Raw genomic sequence first — 22,489 nt, 5'->3', positions numbered from 1 at the left:
TCCATGTGGGAGACAAGGGGAGCCTAGATGTGGACGGGGAGAGAGGTGCTCAGGAGGCGCTGCTGTCAGGACCAGGTGAATTCCGTGCAGGTGTCCAGCTTCCTCGTTCCTTTGTACTGAAAGTTCTGGTCCTTTCTCTGCCAATGTGTAGCTGTGCCACCTTGAAGCAAACCTTTCGTCTCTTCCAGCCTCAGTCTTCCATCCACATAAGGGTTTCTCAGACCACTTATGATAGAGGAGTCAACTTCTTGAATTTAACATTTGCAAATATATGTCTCCTGGGCCTTTGCACATGTCACTCCCACCACCCGCTTCCCATCATTCAGGTCTCTGTTGAAATGTGACTTCCATAAGAGGCCTGACCACCCCTCCACTGGTTTATTTCCTATCCTATTATAGCGAGGTTCTTCCCTATTTGTTTACTTGCTTCCTGCCTCCAACTAAAATGTAAGCCCATGAGAGCAGGAGCTTGCTTCTTCAGGGATGTATATCCCTCCACAGCACCTATGAAAGTGTCTGGCACATAGTAGATGCTTAGTAAATATTTGATTGAATGAATTAGTGAATAAATGAGTGAATGTTTTCGCTGCCACCTTTTTATTTATATATATATATATATATATATATATATATATGCCTCCGAATCCTTTAACCATCCTGCTTCAGGCCCCTTCTGACCTGGGAGCATTGATCTTGGAAGCAAGACATATGGCCTGGGTTCAAATTCTGACTCAGTTACTTAAGGGCTGAGTTTATATAAATGTCTTAACCCCTCTCGCCCTCATTTTTCATTTTAACCCAAACCTCACAGAGGAAAATGCCCAGGGCAAGATAAGTGCTTTTAAACAATATTATAAATTTGCATCTATTTGCTTATTTTTATTGAAGTATAGTTAACTTACAACATGGTGTTAGTTTCAGGTGTACAGCATAGTGATTCAGGTTTGGGGGTTTTGGTAGGTTGTTTTTTTCTTCAGATTACATTGTATTATAGATTATGACAATAGGCGCTCTTTTAAAGCTTTCTTTTCTTTTAGTCACACCCTTCCAAGTATGATCACCCTTGCCCTTCTCACCAAGTACCTCAATACCTGCCTCGCACCAGAGTCTGGAGGGCCTTGCAGGCTGCTGGGCCCTCACGCACGCAAATGTTTCCTCGCTCTACAAGGGCAGGGGGAAAAAACCCTTCCAGGCAACGCGTCGAGAGGCCCGCGGAGCAGGCGTCAGTGAGGCGTCCGCGCCTGCGCACGCGCCTGCGCAGAAGAGCCCGGGGCCGGTGGGGGGTGAAGAAGGGGCCGGCCTTTGAGCGACAGCGACGCAAGATGGCAGCCACCACGGGCTCGGGTGAGCGGGGGCGCCGGGCCCGGCCGGCCGAGGGGGCATGGGCTTGGGCCGGGGGCCGGAGACCCGCACAGGCCCCTGCTGCAGGGCCAAGGGCCTCTGCAGGGCCGCTGTCCGCTGGGCCCCGCGGCGGCGACGCGGGCAGCCTGAGCGGGGAGGAGGAGCAGGCGGTGGCCGGAAGCACGGGCGGGGGCCTGAGGGGCCTGTGGGCGGCGCGGGGAGGCCGAGGCTCCCCCGGGCGGCGTGAGGGCCCTGCGGAGAGGAAGGGCCCGGCCCTGAGGCGCTGCAGAACGGCCGGAGCGGGCGAGGGGCGAGCCCAGGGCCACTCCGGAGGAGTCGGGGGCTGGCGGCTCTTTAGACGAAACCGAGGGGTCCCCTAGAGGACAAGGAGGCGCCCCCAAAGAGATGGAAGGCCTTTATTGGATGCTGGGTGTCTGAGCGGGGGGAGGAGCCTTGGGGATGTCCGTTTGGCCCTGACTTCAGAGAAGCCCCTGAGGAAGAATGAGGGAAGGAAACAGGATCCTGATGGGTGACTGATAGGATGCCCCGTTGGTTAAGGGCATGATCCGTGTAAGTTTAGGGGATTGGGTTAGCTGAGAAAATTTTTACGCCGATTAGAAAGGAGTCGTCTTGGGATGGCAGCTTTTGCGGTGGGGGAGCTGGGATTAAGGGCATCTCCACAGGATACGTGAGAAGGGGAGAGGGATTTCTCAGATTCCAGAGGGATTTGGTTGGAGCAGCTGAAAGTGCAATGGCCCCATCATTACCAGGCCCCTATTTGAGGAGATAGATGTTAGGTTTTAGGAGGCGAGCTCTGAGTAGGGCGGTCGGTGGAAGCTTGAGATCCTGGGTGAAGAACAGATGAGTTGGGAGCCCTGGAGGTGTGTGTTAGTGGAAGGGTCAACTGAGGGAAGCCCCATGCAGTGAGTGAGACTGGAAATCAGGTTTCAGAGATGTTCTTCTTAGAGAAGAAACATCTCTTTTATTTGGGTGGGGGAAGCATACCTTAAGAGTGTCTCATATGGAGACTGTCTCTTCTACTCTTTCACGTATTGGTAACATATGGGGGTTCAGGTCAGAAGTTCCCCAGTGGCTGGATGGTCATGGGGAGAGGAATAAATGAGGTGGGAGCTAGAGAAGAAAGTCGAGATGCAAGAGGGATTGAGGGGGCTGCACTCTGGGCCGGGGGAGTTCTTCCAGACTCTGGTAGGTAAATGGAAGCAGCATTTATTTTGCATTCCCTGTTCTGTACTCCCCTAAGATGCTCCAGAGGATCAAGTCCTGAATGAATCTGTTTCAGAGTGAACATTCACAGTTAGGGATCAGGGGATGGACTCAAGTGGCCTTCTGGAGGAGACAGGGTGATGATTGTTTGGGGAAGGTCCCCCGGAGGGGCCAGTGAGGCAACACAGTCAGATTCTGGAAGTGCAGGATTTGGGAGTGACAGAGCGTCTCCCTTTTGGCGAGCAGGGTGTCCCCTGAGGTGTCTGGCAGTGGAACTGGCCAAAGAGTTCCTCCCAAATGAGGTGACCATGGGCGACCTCTGATGGAGGAAACGAACAGGACCACCGGGCTGGTTACTGAAGTTCTCCAGCTGTATAAGGCCATGGCAGCACTGTTAGGAGAGGTTGGTGGCCTGAAGTGAGCAGGGTGAGGGAGTCTGTCTTTCCCGCATGTGACTCCTCTAGTATCCTGAGGGGCCATCTTTGTCTGGTTGCTAGAGTGGGCATGGAAGGAGTTGGACGTCGGGGGTCTGACCGAAGTCACCTACCACAAGCTGTCTTTTACACTGAAAGCCATGGGGTCTTCCGGAAGGATAGAGGAAACCACGCCTCCCTTTCCTGGATTTGGATTCAGCTGGAACAGTGCTGAGTCAATTCTTTTACCAGGAGACTGCCACAGACATTCTCAGAAGAGAGGGGCTGAGTCAGGCCAGACTTGCCGTGAGGCTTCTCTCAATGGAGTATCGCCCGGCTAGGTTGCTGTGGACTGGGGAGGCCGTTCACACGGCTGTGCCCGTAGCCCCTGTCCTTACGGTGATATTGCCGCTCAGCTCCTTGGCAGTGACTGGAGATTGACTATCTATAATCAGGTTCAACAGCTACTTAATTCTAACTTCTTGAGATCCTGCCAGTTGAAGAGTGCTTCATAAACGCTGTGGTCATCAGATAAAACATGGTCAGCTGCTGTCTGGTGGCGTACAAGAGCACTTGGCATGGTTTAGGTAACAGGGAGCAGGTTTTGAGATGCCCTGGAACAGGACTTCCAGAGCTCCTTTGTCTGTGTGCTCAACAGATGTTTGTTAAGAATGTACTGTGCCCCTTTATGGAGAGTGAACAAGGTGGACATAGCCCCTGTCCTCGAAGAGCTTCTAGTCTAGTCAAGGAGAAGCCCATTAAAGGAATACATAATAAGATTTCAGATAGCAGTGAACACTGTGAAGGAAATTGTGTGATATGGTGCTGTCCGGAGAAGTGGTCAGGGAAGGCTTCTCCAAGAGCAGGTATTTGAACTGAGGCAGATGAGGGAAGGAGCTGGTGGTGTGTGTCACAGGCTGGGGCTGGAGGACAGTGAGTGGAAAGGCCTTGTAGCAGGAATCCGCCTGGCAGATTGAAAGAACCGAAGACCTCACTGTGCGAGGGAGGCTTGTTAAAGAGATGGGTTAGAGAGAGAGGGCTCTGGATTTTATTCAGTGTGAAACGAATCCACTGAATAAGCACTGGGTCTGAAGTAGGCATTCAGTAAATATTTGGTGAGCGCATGAATGAGGGTCTTAAAAAGAGAGGAATGACAAGATCTGACCTCTACTCCCAGGCAGTGAGAAGAGTGTCGAGTGCTAAAGTGGGAAGCAGAAAGATCATATTGCTACGACTTGGGGCAGACTGCTGGGTTGAACTAAAATAAGTGTACAGGGCCCTCTGCTTTCTAACCCTGAGAAGTCTTTCAGGTGTGGTGAGGGGCCCCGAGGCCTTCCTTAGGCAGCTTTAGAACAAGCTTCTTGATGAATCTGGGTCCCTGGGTCCCAGGAAACAGCTGTGACGCCTTTGAGTTCCTGTCAGGGCTGAACTTAGTTTTCTGTGGTCACTGCTTTCAGCAGTTGATGACAACACCTTTCTACCTCTTTTACTTCTGCAGTGTGTGATTTCTGCATAGGTCTTAGAGGGTGGAACTGTGAAAAACCCACCAGAATCCTCAGGATGCTCGTGTTAGGACAGGTTATTTCCTCCTGCCTTGACCAAGATTGCAGGGCCTCAAAGAGTAACCCTTGGCAGCCAGGTCTTTCCTCTGACCCAGCATCCCTCAGGCTACCCTGACAGTTAGCCAAAAATGTAGTGCCAGAAGAGTAAGCCCGTTACATTTTAAACCCGCCTGTGTTGGAGTGGCTCATACCGCCCTCTTACGAACATGTCACCACATGGGCGGTGGAGGTTACAGTCTTCCGTTCCGTTCAAGAGTGTTCCCCAGAAAGCTGGAGCTGGCAGATGAGAACCTGTAGTCTCTTAGCTGGTCTCCTTCCCGTGTGTCCTGTGTGAGCATCTTCTTTTGCCGGTTGTAGGTAGGTGTCTTTTGTACGACAGGGACTCTGCTTTCAAGAGAACGTCATGTGGTGCTTAGCTGAAGACATACCATTCTGCCCCAGTGATAGAAGGAAACGCTGTGTTGGGCCAGAACAACCTGTAGTTCCTCGTAGGGACTGCCAGGGTGTGATGGCCACGATTTTCCCCTTCGCGGGAACTTTAAAACCACCCTCTTCCCCCAACTAGATTCTCTTTCTCTCACCCTCGCTGAAGTCTCTAATTCTGAAAGTCCCCAGGGAAGCACAGAGCAGCGCACTGGGTGACGGAGAGATGTTAAAACCATTACTTTTACATTGCATATAGTGTTTTAGAGGTTTCCTCATGCTTTGACTTACCTGCTGTATCATCTCATTCAACTCTCCACAACCCGTGTGCTCTCCAGGGGAGGTGTTGGCCCTGTGGCATTCCCGAGGGACATTGGTGGCTGGCCGAGGCGTGGTGACACTCAAGACTAGAGCCGGGGGTTTTGACTCCGGTTCCTTTCCCAGCTTACTCCAGCACCTTCAGAAGGAAATGGAAAGACGTGGATTTGGCCGTGTGCTCTTCCTTGGTCTTGGCGTGTTTAGTCTTGGTGAGAATGGGCTTCAGTAAGAAGTTGGTGCCAGCTGTAGCGGGAGGTCTTCGCAGCGTCCCTGACTGCCTCTTACCCCGTTCCGGGCTGTGTGCCGTCTGATGAGAGCGAGGGCCACCGCTTGCCCTCGCTTACACTGCGCATGCAGTGACTCGCACTGGCTGGGCTCCGGGCTCCGTGGTGTCGTGTACAGAGTCTGTCAGTCCTGGTCTTCAGGCACATGCAGGCCTTTCAGACTTCTTTTTAAATGGCACTTCTAGGGCTATCTATGTGCTAGACGCTATATTAAATACATCATCTCGTTTCTGACAGTAACCCTTTGAAGCAGGTATCTGTTGTGAAGATGAGGAAACTGAGGCCCAGAGAGGAGAAATGACTTGCCTGAGGCCCAGAGCCAGGGCGGGGGATCTGGGGTGCAGAACTGGGACAGCTCTGCTCCAGGGCGTGCGCTTTGGCCACAGCAGCATTTTTCCAGCTCCCGTTGCCTGTTCTCCAGCTGGGCATCTCAAGTTCCTTCAGCCGTTGGCAGGTCTGTCGACATTCCTGCCTTGGCAGATTGGTCCCTTCATGGGTGGATGATAATAACACCGAGTAGGGTTCTTTCTTCATTGTCACTTTGACCCTGTGCAAATCCATAGATGTAATCCCAGAATAGATGCCAAATCCTCCTCCTCTCTCTTGGCATTATTGCCACCGAGACAGTGGTTCCTACCAGAACCACCTTTCTTTCACCTAGAAGACAGCAAAGGCCTCCTGCTTACAGTTATGCCTTTTTCCAGTCCATTCGCTATAGAGGAAGTAGAATGACTTCTCACAGACGAGAAAACAGAAACTGCCACTCCCAGCAGAAAGCGCTTCGTGCTGTGCTTAGAATAAAATCCGTCTCTCTTCCACGGCCTTCAAGGCCCGCCGTGGTCTTGGGCTTGCCTGCCGTGACCTCTCGTGATACGGCACCTCTGCTCCTGCCCTTCCACTTTGGGCAGCTTGGCCTGCACGTGACTGACTGCCTGCTTCTCCGCCTTCAGGTCTCAGCTCTCCAGAAAGGCCGTCCTTCACACCCTTTTCAGCCTGGTCTTCTCATTCATCACAGCTCTGTTCTGTTCTCTTCTAAAGTGCTTAACCTTGTCTGAAGGTTTCTCAGGGTGTTTCTGTCTGTTTGGGAGTGTTTTTTCTACGCATATTTTCTGGGCCTCTCCAGTAGGACAGGATTCTGCCTTGCTCTTTGCTATGTCCCTAGCACCCGTATGGTCCCTGGCAAATAGCAGGCACTCAGCAGACACTGAGTGTCACAGTGAACTAATCCGGGAGGACAGAGCGAAAATGCCTGTTCAACCTTTCAAAAAGGAAAGCTCTTGCCCTGATTAGTTGGTACTTACAGAGGGACTTTAGAATAGCATTAACTCTGCCCTCTCCTTCCCTAATGTCCTGAGACACTTACCACACCTTATTCTTTGTCTCCACCCCTTTCAGAGAAAATACAGTCTTTGGCCTTCGTCACCCTCGCAGCAGAGAAACGTGGGGCCTTGCATTTTGTCACCAGCTGTTGTCGCATCGTCTGGACATAAGGATGATAAAAGGGGGGATGTTTCTTCCCCTAGATGCTGCTAAGTCGCTTCAGTCGTGTCTGACTCTGTGCGACCCCAGAGACGGCAGCCCACCAGGCTCCCCCATCCCTGGGATTCTCCAGGCAAGAACACTGGAGTGGGTTGCCATTTCCTTCTCCAGTGCATGAAAGTAAAAAGTGAAAGTGAAGTTGCTCAGTCGTATCCGACTCCTAGCGACCCCATGGACTGCAGCCTACCAAAGCTCCTCTGTCCATGGGGTTTACCAGGAAAGAGTACTGGAGTGGGGTGCCATCGCCTTCTCCGATTCTCAAACTGGAACACGTTAGAATCACCTGGAGGGCTTGTTAGGTTGCTGGGCTCTACCCTCAGTTTTCGATTGGATAATTCTGTGCTGTAGTTCAGTGTTCTGGTGTCTGGCCTGAGAATTCACACTTCTAGTGGGTTTGCAGGTGATGTGAAGGCCGCAGGTCTGGGGACCATACTTGGAGAATCATTGCCGTAGAGAAGGAGAGAAGAAATATCCTCCTCTGGACAGGCCCTAAGTAGGCACCCAGACTTGACTTGCTGGTTGCTCAGAAATAAAAGTTACCAGCCCCCTCACTTTTATGTCAGGAACATTTAATCCAGGTGCTTCACCTTCCAGGCATCATTATTTCCCCAGATGGTAGCACCACCAAACTCTTGGCTCAGTTCACTGTCTTCCCTGAATGGGCACCCAAGTCAGTTTCAGCTAGTAGCTTTCTTCCCAGAGAGACCTGTGAGGCGCTGCCATTTTAAATCAAGACCCAAGCCACGCCACGGTTTTCCAGGGTTGACCTGCTGAGATACCTGCCACTTTGTAGCAGTGATTTTCCCAAAAAGATGTTTTAAAGGGCTTCAAAATTCTTTTTGTGCCACAAATATTTTAATATGTTGCTGTGTTCCACATTACTGCATTAAATGTTGTACTAGGACATGATGTAAAACCCTATCAATTATTCATGCTTTAACCTGGTTGTCATCTTTTCTTAGTGATATCCTGCAGCTGCTGACTTTTCAGTTTATATTTAGCCAAGAGAATAACTGGCTGACTTTTAATACTGACACAGATCCAGGAAAAATCCTTCTGGATAGAAGAATTCTGAAGTAACAGTAACAAATGCTTTCTTTTTATAAATCTTGGGTTGCTGTGTTTTTTTAACACCTTGATAAAGTTATCTTAACATTTTCATAGTTAACCTTTGAATAGTTACAGTTTATTAAGATTAACAAGAGTCCATTTTTACATACTCTTGTAAAGGTATTGTCTCTTGAAGCTGTTTCTTCAGCTGCCTTTTAAGTGAAATTTTAGGAAATTTTAGAGATTTTAGGAATCTTAAAATTTAGGTTAATTCAGTGGATTGAGTGCCAGAGGAAGAAAATATGTTAGAGTGTTACTGAGTTTTTCTAACCTGTTAATACTTCTGGTTTTTGATATATATGGATTTAATTTTTAATATATTCACTGAAGTCTTTTGTTTAAAGTAACATATCATGATTTTGAAACTATTCTCTCCCGTTGGGATGGGATGAAGTCCCCCTGCGACTGATACACTCACAGGGTCTGTAGGATCTCTGACAAGTATTTGGATTTTTATCCCTGGAGTAGCCCCTGAGGTTCTAGAAGAAGGGTGTGGTCAGGCCATTCAGAGCTAAATGCTCTTGCTTTGTAGAAAATATTGGTGTATTAACTTTGTAAGCAGTTTCTAAATGGTTTGTAATATCAGTAACATGCTTTCATATATATTTAATGAAGCAAAGTTCAATTTGTAGTGAAGAATCCTTGACTTGTGTGGTCTGGGGGGAGAAACAGTTTTCCCTCTTTAAAAAAAAAAAAAAAAAGAAAAAAAAAAGGGGTTCTCTAAAAGTCTTGATCACACTTCATTAAAAAATAAAACTACTTATTGAATTTTAATTACCTCAAAGTAAAGAACCTTTGGTGTCTCACTTATATAGTATCAGTATTTTGGCCACGCAGACCATATTAGAGGCTATGATAGGAGAGGAAGAGGTGCTGGCTTTTCTTGAGGCAGGAAGCATTAATTGAGCACCATTGCATGCCAGGGAGCATACCAGATCCTGGGGATGCGGAGTGGAATGAGTCACAGCTCTTAGCTTGAGAAGCTGTGAGAGTGAGTCAGACAATAAAAAAGAAAGAAAATGAAATTTAAAGAAAAAGAAAAAGTACAGTGCAGTCATTGTGTGAAGGATCACGGGGTAGGGGACGAGAGGCTCTAAGAGGCCCTCCACAGACTGCCCAGCTCCTCGTTGAAGGTTGGTGTTTCTTTTTCATATCCTCACATTCAAAATTTAACATATAACTTTCCTGGGTGATTTAAAATCCATATTAGTCCCTTGGACGATCTTTATAATATTAGACTCCCTTTTAATAGTGCTGTGAATATTTCCCTGCCATGTTTCCAGAAATAAACCAGAGTTAGAATTTTGTGACACTGAGCATTATTCATTCTCAAACAACATCCGTAGCTAACACCCAGCCACCCATTGATTCATTCAGCAGGCATTTGAGTACATGCTTTGGCAGAGCACTCTGACGTATTGGAAATTCAGTAGGGAACAAAATAGAAGTTTTACTCTCAGGGAATTTATGTTCAGATGGGAGCGACAGACAATAAACAGCTAATGAAGTGGAAACGAATACTGTACGTTTAAATGTCAAGTGGTAATGGTGCTGTGAAGAAAAATAAAGCATGATAAGGGAATGGGAAGGTAGACTTCAGATGAAGAAGAAGGGAGCCCACCACCATGCCCAGCTCTGGGACAGAGAATTCTGGGGTGAGTGAGCATCAAGTACAAAAGCAACATCAGATGGCCTGTTCAGAAAGCTTAGGGAGGCTAGTGTGGCTGGAGGAGGAGGGTGAGCAGCGAGTGAAGGGAGGCAGGAAATGATGTTGGGGAAGTCGGCGGGGCTCTGTGGGTGAGCTCAGGAGTTTGGGGTAGGTGGAAGGGGCAGCCAGGGGAGGGTGGTGAGGGGAGCCATGGCATCTAAGTCACCCTTAAAGGGCTCGCTGTGGAGAATGGCCAGTAGACAGAAAGCAGGCGGGGCTGAGGCGGCGTGCGCTGCAGTGCTTGTGGACCGGACGGTGAAGATGGTCGTGTTGGGGATATATTTGGAAATGGGTTAAATATGGGGTATAAGGGAAAGATTTCTCACCATAACTCCAGGGTTTCTAGTCTGGGAAATCTGTGCCATACACTGAAATCGAGGGGTGGGTAGTTTTTGTTTTTTGAGGAGCGCAAGGGAGTTTTTTGGAATTAAGTTGGAGAGGCCTGTTAGGCATCTAAATGGAGATGGCTAGCAGGCAGTTAATTAGAAATATAAATTCAGTTCAGTCGCTCAGTCGTGTCCCCAACTTTTTGTGACCCCATCAACTGCAGCACGCCAGGCCTCCCTGTCCACCACCAACTCTTGGAGAGCACCCAAACCCATGTCCATTCAGTCAATGATGCCATCCAACCGTCTCATCCTCTGTCGTCCCCTTCTCCTCCCCTCAATCTTTCCCAGCATCAGGGTCTTTTCCAATGAGTCAGCTCTTTGCATCAGGTGGCCAAAAGTATTGGAGTTTCAGCTTCAACATCAGTCCTTCCAATGAATACCCAGGACTGATCTCCTTTAGAATGGACTGGTTGGATCTCCTTGCAGTCCAAGGGACTCTCAAGAGTCTTCTTCAACACCACAGTTCAAAAGCATCAATTCTTCAGCGCTCAGCTTTCTTCACAGTCCAACTCTCACATCCATACATAACCACTGGAAAAACCATAGCCTTGAGTAGACGGACCTTTGTTGGCAAAGTAATGTCTCTGCCTTTTGATATGCTGTCTAGGTTGGTCATAACTTTCCTTCCAAGGAAGGAATCTTAATTTCATGGCTGCAGTCACCATCTGCAGTGATTTTGGAGCCCAGAAAAATAAAGTCAGCCACTGTTTCCGCATCTATCTGCCATGAAGTGATGGGACCTGATGCCATGATCTTAGTTTTCTGAATGTTGAGCTTTAAGCCAACTTTTTCACTCTCCTCTTTCACTTTCATCAAGAGGCTCTTTAGTTCTTCACTTTCTGCCATAAGGGTGGTGTCATCTGCATATCTGAGGTTATTGATATTTCTCCTCGCAATCTTGATTCCAGCTTGTGCTTCCTCCAGCCCAGCATTTCTCATGATGTACTCTGCATATAAGTTAAAGAAGCAGGGTGACAATATACAGCTTTGATGTACTCCTTTTCCTATTTGGAACCAGTCTGGTGTTCCATGTCCAGTTCTAACTGTTGCTTACTGACCTGCATACAGGTTTCTCAAGAGGCAGGTCAGGTGGTCTGGTATGCCCATCTCTTTTAGGATTTTCCACAGTTTATTGTGATCCACACAGTCAAAGGCTTTGGCATAGTCAATAAAGCAGAAATAGATGTTTTTCTGGAACTCTCTTGCTTTTTCCATGATCCAGCGGATGTTGGCAATTTGATCTCTGGTTCCTCTGCCTTTTCTAAACCAGCTTGAACATCTGGAAGTTCACGGTTCATGTATTGCTGAAGCCTGGCTTGGAGAATTTTAAGCATTACTTTACTAGTGTGTGAGATGAGTGCAATTGTGCGGTAGTTTGAGCATTCTTTGGCATTGCCTTTCTTTGGGATTGGAATGAAAACTGACCTTTTCCAGTCCTGTGGCCACTGCTGAGTTTTCCATATTTGCTGGCATATTGAGTGCAGCACTTTCACAGTGTCATCTTTCAGGATTTGAAATAGCTCAACTGGAATTCCATCACCTCCACCAGCTTTGTTCGTAGTGATGCTTCCTAAGGCCCACTCCACCTCACAGTCCAGGATGTTTGGCTCTAGGTGAGTGATCACACCATCATGATTATCTGGGTCGTGAAGATCTTTTTTGTAATTCTTCTGTGTATTCTTGCCACCTCTTCTTCTTGGAGAGTCATTAGCGCCCTTGGTTTGGGTAAGATCACTTGGGGAGTCAAGTAGACAGAAAAAACTGCGGCCAGTGAGCTGTGTGCTGAGGCCTGGCAGCCAGTGGTGGGAGGTCAGGTCAGGGCGAGAGGCTTCTTAGTGCGTGAGGCTGCGGAGAGAGCCCGAGGCTTAGGGAGGAGTCACAGGACCAGCCGGGGGCAGCATGGGGGGGGGTGGCGGCGGGGGGGGGGGGGGGGGGCACTCCAGATCGGGAGGTGGGGCCTGAGCGTCCATGACTGCTGGGAGCAGTTCGGGTGAGTGACTCGCTAGAGAACCCTGAGTGGAGTAGGTGCAGGTCAGGTGAAAAATTGCAGACAAGGAGTCAAGACAGCTCTCTTGAGGTTTTTTTGCTAAAAAAGAGCAAAGAAATGAGCCAGTAGCTAGAAGGGGATATGGGATCACATGACGGTTTTTTATACTATGATGGTGTGCTGATGAAGGTGATTCAGTCTCTGTGCGTGGTATAACACCAAGTGCTTCATAGGTTTTAGCTCATTGATTCTTCCTCACCTCCTGCAGAAGCAGGAGTATCAGGAGCCCGGTTGTGCTGAGGCTTAAGGTGACTTGCACGGTCCTCAGCTACATCTCTAGAAAGTGGCCGAGTGTGGACTGGAGCGGAGGGCCGTGCTCTCTGCTGAGAGATGGTAGAGTTTTCTCTAAAGTTACGTTCTGATTCTTGTTTGTGGGAGGTAACTTCGCCATTACTCTGACCAGCCTTTTCAAAATAGAGTAATCAACCAGATATCCTTACATTTGTGATTCTGCTTCCATGGCTTCCATGATGGCTCAGATGGTAAAGAATCTGCCCCCATTGCAGGAGACCCAGGTTTGATCCCTGGGTCGGGAAGATCCCCTGGAGTAGGAAATGGCAACCTACTCCAGTATGCTTGCCTGGAGAATTCCACGGACAGAGGAGCTTGGCCGGCCACAGTCCATGGGTTCGCAAAGAGTCGGACAAGACTGAGCGACTAGCTCTTTGATTTTTTTCACTTTCCATGGCATCGAAAGATAATTTATGTGAGTACACACATATAAGGGGCTTCCCCAATGGCTCAGAGGAAAAGAACCTGCCTTCAGTGCAGGAGACGCAGGAGACACGGGCTCGATCCCTGGGTCGGGGAGACATGTAGGGAAGCATGGGTTGACTTTGTGTTTATCTTTTACAAAATGGACTTTTTATTCTTTGCTCATTTTTTTTTAATTGTCAACAAACACTCATCTGAAGGCCACCATGTAAAGGCCAGTTGTTTTAATATCTCCTGATAAAAATGGGAACCACCACCACAGCCATGCAGATTCATCTGTGCTACCTTAACTCTTTTAATGTCCCACCCGCCTCAGCCTGTAAGTTGCTCAGTAGCCTGTTCTGTCACCATGGTATCTGCTCCAAGCAGATGCTTCTGCCTTTGTATCCTGAGATGTTCAGAGTAACACATCCCTAACCTGGCCTCTAATCCTTCAGCACATCCTGAACATTACCTGGGAGATTGGCCTTATCTCTTGCCCTGCTCAGAGCCCTTTGCAGCTCCCCACTGATTACCTTCAGGACAAAGTCCAGTCCCTCTTAGAAACACAGCCCCACCTCTTTAGGGTTCATCATATTCCGAGGGGTCTATGACCTTCTCAAAGGTTAAGAAAACATTGTCTTATGATTATATTTCTCTTGTATGTTTTAATAGTTTTGTTTTATTGGACTTCGTGTGTGTGTGTCTTGTTTCCATAGTGAGACTTCATACTCTGATTGGGAGGCTCCTGTTTTTTATTTCTTTCATAGCCCTTGTAAGGTCTAGCATAGTGTAGGATGAGTGTTTGGTAATTATTGTACTGAAAAGTGTGTGTATGTATATATTACTGACAAGTTTATGGGTAGGGGAATGTTGAGAAACAGTTAAAAAGCCTCACCAACTTTCAAAATTGCGGTCCTAAAATGTGTGGATTTTGCTTGTGAACGTGGAGTGAGCTCAGAGCTCAGTTTTAGACACATGGAACATGGAACCCTAGACGGTTCTTTACTAGATCAGTTCAGTTCAGTCACTCAGTTGTGTCCGACTCTTTGCGACCCCATGGACTGCAGCATGCAAGGCCTTCCTGTCCATCACCAACTCCCAGAGTTTACTCAGACTCATGTCCATTGAGTCAGTGATGCCATCCAACCACTTCATCTTCTGTCATCCCCTTTTCCTCCTGCCTCTTAGAGTTCAGTATATCAGCTAACCAGGTACTCATCAGCCACTTCTCTTTAAATATCAGAAAAAGCTAAATGAATCACTGCATACTTTGTTTTTTCAGTTCCTGATTTCTGCTGGCTGTTCTTCCCCAGGCTTTTAATCAGTTTTTGACTGAAAATAAGTTTATGGCTTAGGGAAAATTAACTAAAAAATAAAAAGTAACAGCCGTCTTAAAAAGCTGTCCACTTTGTGGACTTAAATTCTTCAAAATTTAGCTAAATAAAGGTTAACTGAGTGCATAACTGCCTTATGCCAGATTGCAGCCTTTATCAGTCTTTACTTACTCTTACCCTTAGAGGGTTTAAAATATCCTCTGAGCTAAACCTCGGGTGTTAAGGCTCAAAGGGATTTTTGAGAACAATTAGGTGACCTCAGATGTTGCAGAATGGTGGCCCATAAGCAGAATCTGAATCACAGACACTTGGCCAGAGCAAAGGAGTGACTGTCCCCTTTAGACAGGACATATATTCTCCAGTTCACGTCAGTTCTTAACACTTCCTGTTGTTTTGAGCCAGACATTTTAAAGAAATTTGCAAAGCCATACCACTCTTCTAAGCAATTTATTTTTGCTCTTTGGAAAACATAGTTGTCTGTTATTTATCTAAACACATAGTGGTTTGTTGTGGTTGGTTATTAAGTGACTTAAATATTTTTACAATTTCTCAGCTTTAATTTTGTAATTTGATAAATAACAATAGCTATAACCCACATAAAAGGCTCTTTGAAATCTTCAGTAATTTCTAAGAGTATAAAAGGGTCTTAAGACCAAAAAAGCTGAGAACTGCTATTCAGATAGAATAAATGCTTACTGTAATTAATCAGTATATATTACAGTTATTCTGATATTTATATCTATACTCCAGCTCCTGCTTGGACTATTTCTAGACTGCCTAGTAGATACTGGCCAATCCAAAGTCATTTATTAAGCTGTTTTAATGCCTGTTTCATAATTGACTCAAACTGAATCATCCTATAATGTCAGTATGGAAGTAACAAAAGCTGACTTTGTCCTCTGTGGTGCTCAGTTACTGTTCCAAATGCTAACCTAAAATAAATTTAACTGCCTCATTTTTTTGTTGTTGTTCAGTTGTGTATGTAGGCTTTGCACGCTTTAAGTAATTGAATGTCGAATTCACTACCTGCTTTGAAAGTAATAGCAACGAGCTTGTGATATTTGGATGAAGATTTCCTAATCAGGGGGACCTCCCTGGCGGTCCAGCAGTTAAGACTCTGCTTCCCCCACAGGGGGCTCGGGTTCAGTCCCTGGTTGGAAGCTAGGATCCCACATGCCAAGTGGTGTAGCCAAAAAAGTTTTTTTACAAAAAGGATTTCCTAATTAGACCTGGTTGTTAGATGAAGAGGGAACATTTACAGCCATAAGGATATTCTTTGCTAAAGTTTACAGGAGGAACAGTTACACCTGAAGTAATTAATCCAACCTGACTTTAAAGATCTGACACCAAAAAAATAGCACAATTTTTTTGGAATTTCCTCGCGCTCCAGGGGTTAAGACTTAGTGCTTTCTGGGACCTTCCTTGGCTTCAGTCTCTAAGGTCCTGCAAACTGGCGCAGCTCCCCCCACCCCCCCCCAAAAAAAAAACACCCATTTTTTTATCTTGCCAAAGAGAGTAAGTTGAAATAGAGGTCACATGTATATGCATAACTTCATTCAGTGATGAAGGGCTTAGCCATGGCAGCTACTGGACTTTGCTGGATCATTTGAACAGGGTTTGGTAACACTAAAAAACACAGACCACTTAGAGAGTTAGTCTCTTAGGGAATACCATTAGGTGAGATTCCCCCTCTCAGGAAATCCTCCGTCCTTACTTCAACCAGGTGCCAGGTAACGAAAGGCTTGGAGAACCTGAGGGAGCATGACCATGTGACTCACCTGGGGGAGGCGTGGAGGCAAAGCAGATCGCAAGTGTGCTTTGGTTGACATGGTTCTAGGTGTTTTCTTGATCAAATACCACGATCGTGGTTTTGGTTTGTTTTTTATCATAGAATAGAAAGGGGGTTGGAGTCCCCCATAATTCTTGCCCAGAGATAACCACTGTCACCATCGTGTCTCCTTTCCAAATTTCTTAAGATGTCACTTAGCGTCTGTGCTAGTTTGCGAGGGCTGCCAGAACAGAGTGCCACAGACTGGGTTGCTAAAACAATGGAAACTCAGAATTCTGGAGGCTGGAAGTCCAAGATCAAGGTGTCAGCGGGTTTGATTTCTTTGACTTGCAGGTGGTTGCTTTCTGACTGGGTCCTCTTGTGGTCTTTACTCCGTACAGGTGTGCATGCCTGTTGGGCACCTGGGTTTCCTCTTCTAATAAGGACACCAGGCAGACTGAACTAGGGCCCACCCTCATGGCCTCATTTCAGCTTAATCACCTTCTTGAAGGCTGTTTGCAGACATGGGCACATTCTGAGATGCCAGGAGTTAGGGCTGAGTGTATGAATTTGAGGGGACACAATTCAGCCCGTCACCCCACCTGGGAACCGGTACCTCAGATATTTATCCGTCTTCCTATCAGTACAGCTCCGTGCTGTGGGCACATTCATCTTGATTAGTGCAGGGTTATAATTAACCAGTAGTGATAGCAGGGGTGATGCAGTGAGTTTCTCCCTGAGCCGAAGGAGTTAGGATTGTTAACGGTTTAACTTTTTCTAAACAAAAGGCATTGTATTGTCTGCCTTCTTGCTTATAATATCAAAAACCTCCTTCAGTTTTGTGTTTGCTGGAGGAGACTTATTCAGTGTAGCTGAATAATCCAGTTGGCTAGTCTTTGGGTGAAAAATGCTAGTGTTTTCCAAATGGACCATTCAGGAATGCTTTCAGGATTTTTCTGTTAAGTTTCAGTCAGCTGACTCTCTTGCTTATATTTATTTTTAAAAGGAAAATTTTATCATTGTCATAAATGAAAAATTAGTATAATATTACCTGCCCTAAATAGGTTATTCTCAAAAATAAATACATGACTGTAGAGTGAACTCTCCACTCATGTACCATCCTCAAAAAGCTTGGGGGCCATAGGCGCTTCTTTGCCACACTTCGTAGGCAGCCTGACAGCACGTGTCGCCACTCAGGCCTCTGAAATAGCGGGACTCCTCACCGCCTTCGCTGCTGCCGCCTGCGACCTGCTGGAATCACTGCCACGGCCTCCCGCCTCTGCCCTGGCTCCCCTCACTGCGCTCTTCATACAGCAGCCAGAGGGACCCCGTCACTCCTCTGCTCGCAACTCCAGTGTTTTCTTTCACAGTTGGAGCCCCTGATTTCCTATTAATCTTCCATCTCACTGACTTGGTTTTAGCTAAATTGGTATCTTTGCTGTTCTTTGACACTCGGGGCAAGGTTGTGCTTCAGGACCTTTGCCCCTGCCTGGAAGACTCGCCCTTCAGCCACCAATAAATCATGCTCCCTATTTAAAATTGCAACTTCCCCCATCAGTACTCTCTGCTCCAGAACACCGCCATCTGTCATATTAATAATTTGCATGTATTTCCATCTAGAATGTAAGCTCCATGAGGGCAGGCATTTTTGTGTTGTTCACAGCTTATTTCATGGTGCCTGGAAAAGTATCTGATGTCCTCAGATATTTATTCCAGTCGAATTAATAGTAGCGGGTTCTGCTACTATTGGAAAATACTAAAATATACTGGAAGCGCCCCCCACAGCTGTGAGTCCCTCCAAGTGGGTCCTTCCTCACAGTCAGCTGCGAAGTGCTGCTTGGCTCTGAGAGTCTGGCCTTGGGGGCTCAGTAAAGAAAGCTGGTAACTTGCCTGGATCCCGAGTTTTTCCCGGAGGAAATAGTCTGAGTGCCAGGGGAGGTGGGGGACAGGTGGGCAGGCCTGGTTGGGAGAGCAGCATCCCCAGCTGGCCCCGGTACCTGGACTCTGTTCTGGAAGACACCCAGAAGCAGTGCGCGCCTCAGCCTGAACTCAGGCACAGCGGCATGAACCTGGAGAGGTGTTTGTGTGCCTGCTTCCCCGAGCTGCTTGCCAGGCTTGGGGAATTTTAGAAACAGGTAAAGCAGAGAACCAGCTACCCTCCTTTAGCTTTTTCACGAGAAACTGTGACTTAAATATTTGAAAATTTTCATCCGTGCTGCCTTCACTTGACTCTTGAGTTGATGAAGGGGACACTTGTTACATGCTCAGAGTAGGACAGCTGTTCCTTCTAAGGTAGTTTTAAGAGTCATTCCAGCAAAGGAGCACACGCTTAGACTCAGAGATGTAGAACAAGAATAAAACAAAAGAAATAGCCTCTGTTCTTCCAAGGCACTTTTATCAACACTTTATTTATGGTTTTCATGTCAGACTCAGGGGCGCAAATTAGCATTTCTACTGGTAAAGCCTTTGTGACGTCTGTCAGCGCTCCAGGGACGGGGGCGGGGTACTCTAGGTTCCGTCACCCAGCCGTGGTTTAGTCGCCAGCGCCCCTCCTTCTGGTGTGCTCGTCGATACAGGTAGCTTCGCGAGCGGCAAGCTTGAGGCGCGGCCACTTACAGCAGTGCTTTGCATGTAAGCATCTTTATTGTCAGGTAGAGATAATGAGCGACTAGCTCTAGGCTTACAAGTTCCCCTGGAGTTGCTAGTATCTTGAATCTCTTTCCATTTATTTTAGGAGTAAAAGTCCCTCGCAATTTCCGACTGTTGGAAGAACTCGAAGAAGGCCAGAAAGGAGTAGGAGATGGCACAGTTAGCTGGGGTCTAGAAGATGACGAAGACATGACACTTACAAGATGGACAGGGATGATAATTGGGCCTCCAAGAGTAAGCGTCGAGCTACGGCTATAAATGTCAATGTCTTACATTCACTGTGCCTCCTTTTAAAAACTGTTAGCCTTATCACGGGAAAAGCTCACCAATGGTGTATTTTCTGAAATGTGGCTATTCTTTTTTGACCAGTTTCAGTTTATATATTTGCACCTCCTCTGATGCTGTTTAATCCCTCTAAATGGTAAGCAAAAATCTGTTCAGACTCTTAGTGTGAATTTACGTGACGATGTAGGCAGTGAGGCTTGAGGTAATTGTACCGTTAGATGTAGTTTAGAACAAACTCTTGGGCTTATCAAATAACAAGGCTCCAGATACAGCCAGCATTCCTGAAGGCACGGTCTAGACTGTGGAGAGCCTCCTGGGTTGTGGTTTTTATTCTTCGCTTCCCAGTCCTATCACGTATCTGTGTCCTGGTTCGTTGGGCCACTCAGCAAAGGGTCATTGCCTGCGTGGTCTGCTCTGGTCTGTTCCAGGCACTGTTGAGCCCAGAGACCTTTGCAAAGAAGACAGAGACAATGGGGATGAGGAATGTGACCTCTCTTAAGCTGTGTAATTAACAAGAGTTCCCCGTCTTCGTAATGCCAGCTAACCTTTTTTTATGGCATGAAGTCAGCTCCCCAGAAACATCATTTAATTCTCACAAGAGCCTGTTGTTAGGATGCTCTTGTGTAGTTGCGTTCCATTTTACAGAAGCCAACTTGGAGAAGTCTGCACAGAGTCACTTAGCTGAGAATTCCCAAACCAGGTCTCACTCCAGAGCTTGTATTCCTAACTACTAGCCTATATTGTCTCCTTCCTATTTATATTTTGAGTTTTCAGCTGTTCCTATTATAAAATTATCTAGTGTTAAGTAATAATTTGATGTGGAAGTGAAGAGATAGACTCCAGTAATGTGACACTCATTTCAGACAAGCTGTAGGAGATTTTGAGCATATCAGGCCCTTTCCTGGAGAAGGCATTGGCAACCCACTCCAGTACTCTTGCCTGGAGAATCCCATGGACGCAGGAGCCTGGTGGGCTGCCGTCTACAGGGTCGCACAGAGTCGGACACGACTGAAGCGACTTAGCAGCAGCAGCAGCAGGCCCTCTCCTGTGTCTGCTTGTGCTTGAAGATGGTCGGTCAGTCATTCTGCTCACCTCGTGCACGGCTCTGCACTAGTTCTGGGAGGTAGAAAGACACGGGGGCTCTGGCCCTGGCTGAGAAAGGAAGCGTGTGGGGCTCGCTCAGTGTCAGGACCAGCTGTTGTTCATCTTGGATTGTCATAGGTGCTCAGGGCGAATGACTGGCTTTGCCATGTACTTTTCTGAGTCATTTTTGTGACCCTGTAGTTTTGTTTGCGGGGGGTGGAGGTGGTTAAAAAATGTGCAGTCTGTATTTACTCATTTCTTGATCTTTTTTTTTTTTAATCGCTGAAAATCAGGATTTTCTGAATCTCATTAAGTACTAGGGAAAACCTGATGCAGAAGGCTTTTGTCTTCACGCAGATCATTTCTTGCTGTCTCTGAAAGCCCTTAGTATAGTGATGGTTTCCTTCACTGCGTTTCATCTCTTCTTAAGAATGGTTTAGGTTTTTTGAAGATGAAAACTATTCTTCCCTCCTCTTTACTCTCCAGAACACCTGGAAATGACTCAGAATGAGGTAGTTGTTCAGTAGATTCGTTAATCAACAGACCGGTTTTCAGACTTGAGCGTAGTGAGGATGAACCAGAGTACAGCAGTGAGTACCCTGAAGTACACCACGGCCGGGCGCGTTGAGTGAGCACACTCAGCGCTGCCGCTGAGCCACTCAAACACATGAACAAACAAAGGGAACGCTCAGTTCTGTAAAACAGCCTGATCCACCTAAAACACTTTAGATTACCCTGAATTTCAATTGACCTCTTTCCAGAGGAAGCTGTTAGTGAGTAGCTACAGTATGCAGGGTACTTCCCATATATCCTTTGCATCTTTTTTTTGTTTTTAATTGAGACATAATTCACAATGGAGAATTCACTTACCATAGAATATACTTTTAAAGTGTTCAGTTCAATGGGTTTTTTAATCGTATATTCAGCACTGTGCAACTATCATTAACTTGAGGGCATGTTCATTACCCAAGAGAGAAACTCCATGCCCTTCGGCAGGCACTCCCATTCTGCCCTCTGCCCTCGCGTTCCTCGCCCTTGACAATCACTGATTTTCTGTCTCTCTGAGTTTGCCAATTCTGACATTTCATGTAATTGGGATCAATATGTGGCCTTTTGTGACTGGCTTTTACTTATCATGGTGTTCTCAAGGTTCATCCATGTTATAGCACTTACCAGTAGCTTTTTCCTTTTTATGGCTGAATAATATTCTTTTTTAATGGATATACCATGTTTTGTTTATCCATTAATTGATGGACATTTGAATTTTTTTCACTTTTTCTTATGAATAATACTGCTATGAATATTTGTGTATAGGCTTTTATGGGGACAGATGTTTTCACTTCTCTTACGTATATACGTAGGAGTGGGATTGTTAGATCACATGATAACTTTGTTTACATTTTAAGCAACTGCCAAACTGTTTTCCAAAGTAGCTGCACTGTTTTATATTCCTGCCAGCAGTGCATGAGGATGTGCGTTTCTCTCCATCTTTACCAATTCTTATTATCGTGTCTTTTTACTCTTACAGTTTCTGTTCCTTAAGGTTAAAAGCAAAGACATAAAAGGAACTACCTGCTTCTAGGTGCTTCCTGTGACCAGTCTATTTTGTGGTTAATGTACAAGGTATATGCTGTGCAGCTGGAGTGTCAGCCTCATGATTAAAGCATCTGAATAGAACACTGAGGAACTCCTCTCCCTGTTACATTTTTGTTGTGTTACTCAACAGAATCCTCCACCAGTATTTAAAAAGCATGTACCAAATGATCCAGCAGTTCTCGTAGGAATTTACTCCTCTTTTCTTGAATGTATTGCCCCAAATCCTGTATGTACAAAATTATCTCATGCCTTATTTTCAGTACTGGCAAAATACTGGAAACCGCCGGAGTGTCTTTCAGTAGACCATAGTATGTACTGTTTAGCTTTTCAGAGGAATGAGACAGATTTATGTGTGCTGAAATGGAGTGATCTCCATGATACTTAAGTGGGAAAAAGGTACAAAGCAGTACCCAGAACATGCTGTCACTTGGGGTCGGGCTGGGAGAGGGAGGCGGAGGAGGTGGACATGCTTGTGCTTCCATGTGCTGAGAACACTTTGGAAAACAGAGAAGAAGCCCATGTCGGTGGTTGTGTTCTTAAAAGGAATCACTCACTAGGGCCAGGGCGGGAAGGGAGACTTATTCCCAATACCTTTTTGTACTCTTTGAGTGTGCTTTAATCATATGAGTGTGTTAGCTATTTGAAAATAGATATGTATATATATTTTTTCTTTTTGTAAAGCAAATCTTCCAAACCTAAAAGCAAAGCTTCCTGTCCAAG

The 22,489-nt window shown here is 46.5% G+C and overlaps 1 protein-coding gene across 3 annotated transcripts in view; it reads left to right on the top strand.

Annotated features, from left to right (window-relative positions):
- The first annotated feature begins 1,187 nt into the window (after positions 1 to 1,187).
- UBE2V1 (ubiquitin conjugating enzyme E2 V1) overlaps positions 1,188 to 22,489 on the top strand; it is a 28,292-nt gene continuing 6,990 nt past the window's right edge. The window contains exons 1-2 of one of the 3 annotated variants that reach the window (XM_055545294.1): positions 1,188 to 1,344; positions 18,891 to 19,039. In XM_055545294.1, coding sequence (XP_055401269.1) covers positions 1,323 to 1,344; positions 18,891 to 19,039 — 171 coding nt within the window. In that variant the 5' untranslated portion in view covers positions 1,188 to 1,322. Of the gene's footprint in view, positions 1,345 to 11,834; positions 11,925 to 18,890; positions 19,040 to 22,489 lie in introns of those variants that run through there. The other 2 variants (XM_055545293.1, XM_055545295.1) reach the window with 2 other exon arrangements.

The sequence above is a fragment of the Bubalus kerabau genome, chromosome 13, assembly GCF_029407905.1.
Source record: "Bubalus kerabau isolate K-KA32 ecotype Philippines breed swamp buffalo chromosome 13, PCC_UOA_SB_1v2, whole genome shotgun sequence".
Taxonomy (NCBI): domain Eukaryota; kingdom Metazoa; phylum Chordata; class Mammalia; order Artiodactyla; family Bovidae; genus Bubalus; species Bubalus kerabau.
Note: the sequence above shows the minus strand (reverse complement) of the source record. Positions and strands in the feature narration are given on the sequence as shown.